Source organism: Carlito syrichta, unplaced genomic scaffold, assembly GCF_000164805.1.
Source record: "Carlito syrichta isolate Samal-C Ts95f unplaced genomic scaffold, Tarsius_syrichta-2.0.1 Scaffold169952, whole genome shotgun sequence".
NCBI lineage: Eukaryota > Metazoa > Chordata > Mammalia > Primates > Tarsiidae > Carlito > Carlito syrichta.
In genome coordinates this window covers 1962-7878 of record NW_007114048.1, presented here as the reverse complement: position 1 = coordinate 7878, position 5917 = coordinate 1962, and the positions used below count along the sequence as shown (strand labels likewise).

Genomic DNA, 5917 nt, shown 5'->3' with positions numbered 1-5917 from the left:
CGAGATTCCCAGTACCCGGGTAGGGTCTTCCGTCTTGGGCTACACAGGCCTGGCTCCTCCTATGTTAAGGCCATCTGCACAGGTCCCACCCAGCCCTAGCTCCGTGGCATCTTCCCACAGCTGTGCTGGGCACCAGCCTCCCTACCAGGTGGGTGAGGTGAGCTCTGGCCCTGAAGCTGGTCTCCTGCCTTGGGCCCTGTGAGCTCTGGAAGGAGAGGCCTGCACTGGGCCACAGGGAGCCCGGGGCTCTGGGGGGAGGCAGCCCTGTGACCCCTAAGTTCCCTGTCCTGATCCCAGAGGATGGACCGGAATCTAGCTCTAAGCCCTAGCCTATCTGCATGTGTCAGGCAGGAAAGGGTCCCCGAGGGTCTTCCTGATGGGTCTCTGCTGGGACACGGGGCCTGGGCGTCGCTCCCACCCCACCTCATGCCGCCTTTCGGGTTGCTGGTCCTGTTGGCCTGCTTGTTTCTGCAGCTGGACGTGGCGGAGGGCAGGCCTTTCTGGAGCTGTCTCTGCCTTCAGAGAGCAGCTGCATCCTAGCGGCTTCTCCAGCTGGGATCTTGGCTCAGGTTAACGGGTCCCCAGGTGTGACTTGTGGCCCGAGGCTGGTGAGCAGGGCTCCTGCGGCTGCCGCCTCTCACCTCTGAGGCTCTGGCTGGCTCTTGTCTGCACACCTTAGGGCCGAGCATGCCCTGGCAGCCAGCCTGGCCCCATGGCTGTCTCCTGAGTGCCAGCCTCCATCTGTGCCTGATGTGCCCATGCTCTTAACGCCGCTGCATCCACCCCTAGCCTGTTTAGCAGGACAGTCTCTGTGCCCCACGGGTGGAGGGGTGCATTTCTGGAGAGCGTCGTTCCCAAGTTCCCCATGGTCGTTCATGAGTCCTAGGCGGATGCACGTGGAACCCTCCAGGCAAGTGTGTGGCTTTACAAGTCCTGTGGGCACCTGCCACTGGCTCCTCCCTCCATGAGCAGGGGCTCCTGAGACCATCTTTGCTGATTTCTTAAGGGCTTCAAGCACGGACTGCTCTATCAGTGGGTAGAGGGCACCCATGGCCCGGCGCTGGCCCTCCTCAGCTGCCCTGGGGCGGGCACATGTGGGCACGGGTTCCCACATTTCCAAAGGCACACCTGTTCTCCAGGAAGACAGTCTCTGAGCCAGCCCCTCCCCTTGTGCTGACAGTGGCCTCGTGGCGGCAACTCCCGGGGTTGTGTACGCCACCCTGCAGGCCTGTCCAGGTCCTGCTCTTGAAGCTTTGGTAGGTTGAGGCCCAGAACCTTCCCCCCTTGCATATCCTGTGGGCTCCGTGGGTAGGTTCTGAGCCCGAGAGGTCAGAAACCAGAGGCGGCTGGTAGTGACACCAAAAGGGTGTGGGGGGGGGGCGGCCCAGCCATGGCAGACGTCTGTTACTGAGTGTGACTTGTTCCTGACCATCTGTGGACACGAGAACCTCTGTGGGCCCTTCTCAAGAGGAAGAGTAGTATCCCAGGCTTGAAGAAAAATGTCTTCTTCCTGGGGCTTTGAGATACTGACATTCCCAGGTGACAGTCCCCTGGGGAACAGGGGCTGCATCTTCTGTGTTACATTCCCTCTCTGCCGCCGTAGCACCGAGTTAAATGCAGAAGAGCGAGTCCACAGAGCTCCGTCCTGAGAACCCCCCACGTGTGACACGAGTCCCTTGGGCTTTTTGGCCAGTGTCTCGGAGGAGCCGTCCCTGCTGCCTGAGGGCCAGGGCTTCTGGCCCAAGGGGGACCTCAGCCTATGCACCTCTCCAGATCCGTGGGCTTGGTGCCTTCACACAGGGTCCCCTGAAGAGAGAGCTGCCCTGCCCACAGTGCCTCGTCTGCTGCTGGCACAGGCAGAACAGTATCAGCACTGGGGCCCTGGTGGGTGTGGCTTGAGATAGATGCGCCCCTGCCGCCGGAGGTGCTTGACGCTTCTCCCCCCAGAATTTCTGAGGTTTCTCAGAGTCAGCAGCAGACGGCGCCGGGTCTGTGGCTTTTCCCTGGTGAGAACCAAGCTGAATTTCCACGCTGGCCCCAGTGACTGCTCAGACAAAAAGCCCCACCCTCCTGGCATCCTGGCCTGCCTACACCAGCCCAGGAGGGTATCGTGGTGTAGCAGGGACCCTGCCACTGCAGCTGGGCTTCCACCTGCCCCCGCAGAGCACAGACATAGAACCCTGCGGTCAGGCCCCCGCCAGCTGCCAGAGACTTACTTCCCCTAGAAAGCAGCAACACGAAGTGGGCGTTTTAGGTGTCTTTTTTCTTGGTTATTTGATTGAATGACTTTGAAAAAGCTACCCTCAGCCAGGTCTGCAGGCGGATCTCTGACACTTGCCCCCGAGCGGGTTGACCTGACCCTAGGGTCCGCTGTTTGTGTGCAGTGATGAAGACTGCCCTCCATGGAGCTCAGCACACCCACAGGCTTGTCGTTCTTCCATGGGTCCAGGTTAGAGATGGGGTGGCCCAGCCTGGGCTACAGGCCCGTGGGGCTGGGCAGCACAGGCTTGGGGCATCTGTACCAGGACCCTCCATCAACAAGGCTCTCCGTCGGGGACCTCGGCCTACGGCCTGCCTCTGTGGGTGGGCCCGTGGGATGCGGTCTCCTCTGTGTCCTGGAGGTGGGAGAGCCCCCCCGTTTGTGCTCTGCTCACCTTGGCTCCTGGCTGAGGGGGAACAGCCCCCACGTTTATTGCAGGGCCAATGGGATGACTCTCGTGAGGGCGCCGCTTCCTGGGTGCTTGCACGTGGGTGGTGTGTCCTGCCGTGGCCCATGCTGTAGACCTGACACTGCTGCGCGGGGCCCTCCCTGCCGTCCTGTGGGTCCGAGGGACGGGGATGGTCCAGCCTCCACAGACTTCTCTGGTTTCTCAGTGGGTAGAGACCTGGTGCCGCTCCTTTCGGGTGGATAGTCTCGGGCCTCACGCCCAGGTGGGGGATTTTTCCCGTGCTCATGAGTTTGGGACGTGGGCTGGCTCAGCCGCGCAGCTGCATCACTTGTTGGTACTGAGGGGCTGTGCCAGAGCGGCCGGTGGGCACAACACGGGTTCCCAGGCGGGCTGGACCAGCCCAAGCTGCCTCCGGCAGCAGGGCTAGCGAGATGAAGACAGTGCAAGCTTGGGGATATGGAGAACAGCACAGGGACGGTGCAAGGATGTGGGGGACGGCGCAGGGGCACGCACAGTGTGCGTGTGGGGGATGGTGCAGGGACACGGTGTGAGTGGAAGGAGGTGGGGGCTGGCGTGAGGATGCAGGGCACAACGTGGAAATGTGGGGGATGGTGGGGGAAAGTGGGGACGTGAGGGATGGCACAGGGACACAGACGGTGTGAGTGTGGGGACATGGGGGACAGTGAGGGGACACAGGGTGAGTGTGGGGGATGCAGGGGCAGTACAGGCACGGTGATGTCCTGCAGGCCGAGATCACTTGGTGTCACGGGGCTGCCCTGTCTTGGGAGCATCCCGCCTGTCGGGCAGGCGCGACCAGGTTGCCTGCTGGCTCTGAAGCGGTGGCGGAGCATCCTCAGCTGGGGACTAGGGCCAGCCTGCGTCGGGCTGCACTCGGCCGGGCACCTGCCATCCTGCCCTGGCACAGGCAGGCTCGACGTCGCTCCTCAGCAGCGGTGTCCTGAGGTGCCCGCCGAGGACACGGGCAAGGTCAGGACGTGGCAGTGAGGGACAGAGACGAGGGGCCAGGGGCCAGGTGCAGCCGCTGTGAAAACCGAGTGGGTCTTGGCCGGCCACTCGGAGCTCTGCAGCTGTGGGTGAGGTCACCGAGGGCGGCTGCAGCACAACGTCCACTCTGTTCTCGGAGGCGATGTGGCCTCAGCAGCAGCCCTGCCTTTGCACTTGGTCTGAGGGCCTCGCTGGCCCTCCTTTGCGAGGCGGGCTTGGTCTTGCGATGGGGTGCGTGTGCCGTGGGTCTGCCGCCTGTTCTCCGGTCCCTTGAGGTCCTGCCTGGGCCTGGTGGCGCCAACAGGCCTTCGTGTTGACTGCAGGTCTCTTCCGAGCCCCCGGCCTCCATAAGACCCAAAACAGATGACGCCTCCTCCCAGTCCCCTGCGCCCTCCGAGAAGGACAAGCAGTCCGGCTGGCTGCGGACGCTGGCTAGCTCCTCCAGCAAGGTGCTGCGCGGGTCTGGGGCTCTGGGGCGGTGGGCCTGGCCGGCCTCAGGGCCGCTCACACGGTGCCTCTTCACGACAGAGCCTTGGCTGCATCCATCCCCGCCAGCGCCTCTCCGCCTTCCGGCCCTGGTCCCCCGCAGTCTCGTCGGGCGAGAAGGAGCCCACCCCACACCTCCCAGCCCTGATCCGCGACAGGTGAGTGGCACATGTGCCTGGCAGTCACAGGCATGCTGCCAAGGGCGGTGTGCGCGTGCCACCCGGCTTCTGCAGGTGGGAGGCCAGGCCTGCAGCATCTGGGTCCAGGCAGCCTCAGAGTGTGCACTCACTCAGTTGGCTTCAGGGTGGACACATCCAGAGCTTTCTGTGGCGTTGTGGGCTGGGGTTGCTGAGGTGTGGAGGTCTGTCAGGGCAGCCTCCCGTGCACATCAACCACGGGTTGATGTGGTCAACCCGTGTCTGCCCGCCTGGGTGTCCAAATCATGGGAGACAGATGTGGGTTCTCATCCTTGGAAGCTGGATGTCCAGACTCAGAGTTGGGAGTGTGTGCTCACCCCACTGAGGTCACACATTCTCTGAGGGCCTGGGTGCAGCTGCTGGTGTCTGCATGTCGGGTGGGGCTCGCAGGACACAGGCACCTCCCGACACCTGCTGCTCCTCCAGCTTCTACTCCTACAAGAGCTTTGAGACGGCCGTGGCCCCCAACGTGGCCCTGGCGCCGCCAGCCCCACAGAAGGTTGAGAACAGCCCGCCATGCGCCACCATCGTCTCCCGGGCCCCCGAGCCTCTCACCATCTGCATCCAGCCACGGAAGCGGAAGTTGGCTGTGGACACACCCGGGCCCCCAGAGACGCTGGCACCCGTGGCCGCCCCCGAGGAGGACAAGGACTCGGAGGCCGAAGTCGAAGTCGAAAGCAGAGAGGAATGTAAGTGTGAGTGGCCTTCCTTTCCTACTGCCCATGGCTTGGGCGGCGGCGCTGCTCGAGAGAAGGGGTGAAGCCTGGCATGACCATCCCCTCTCTGCGCCAGAGGAGGAGCGTCGCGACACTCCCTGCGCACCCGGCATCCCCGCTTCCCCCGTTCCCGCTTCCCGGGCGCGTGTGACCCGCCTCCTCTCTCTCCACAGTCACCTCCTCCTTGTCCTCGCTGTCCTCCCCGTCCTTCACCTCATCGGGCTCTGCCAAGGACCTGAGCTCCCCAGGTGTGCACGCCCCACCCGCAGCCGCCCCTGACGCCACAGCCCCCGCCGACACCCCGAGCGGGCTGGAAGCTGAGCTGGAACACCTGCGGCAGGCCTTGGAGGGTGGCCTGGACACCAGAGAGGCCAAAGAGAGGTTCCTGCACGACGTGGTGAAGATGCGTGTAAAGCAGGAGGAGAAGCTCAATGCAGCCCTGCAGGCCAAGCGCAGCCTCCACCAGGTGAGCCTCTGGGAGGCCCGAGGGTGGACTGCTGGACGCGGCCCTGCAGGCCAAGCACACGTGATGCACAGCTGCCTTCTAGCCGCCCACACATTCCTGGGAGCCTCGTGAGCCGTCTCTGGAGGGCTGCAGTGTGGGTGTGGCACCCCCCTGGGTCCCTGCAGAGGCTTGACTACAGTCCTTCCTGTGGTGGCCACCTGCTCTGTGCATTGGTGCCACTAGGAAGTGGCATGTCCCTCTAGCATAATGGAGGCCGGGCTCTTTTTAGGGCGAGAGCCGGGAGCGGCTGTGCGGAGACAGTTCTTTGCTCTGCTCTGTGCGTTGGGGGGGCGCTTGCACCGCCAGCACAGCCTCCTGCAAACACAGTGCGTGGGGTAC

At 63.7% G+C, this 5917-nt stretch overlaps 1 protein-coding gene across 1 annotated transcript; it reads left to right on the top strand.

The window, feature by feature from the left end:
- Nucleotides 1–3997: 3997 nt before the first annotated feature.
- SKI (SKI proto-oncogene) lies at nucleotides 3998–5539 on the top strand (the record flags this gene model as incomplete). The annotated part of the gene is made up of 4 exons (XM_021709263.1): nucleotides 3998–4123; nucleotides 4203–4318; nucleotides 4784–5046; nucleotides 5247–5539. Coding segments are annotated over 4 exons (798 nt in total), but the record flags the coding sequence as incomplete, so codon positions are not given.
- Between the last annotated feature and the right edge of the window lie 378 nt (nucleotides 5540–5917).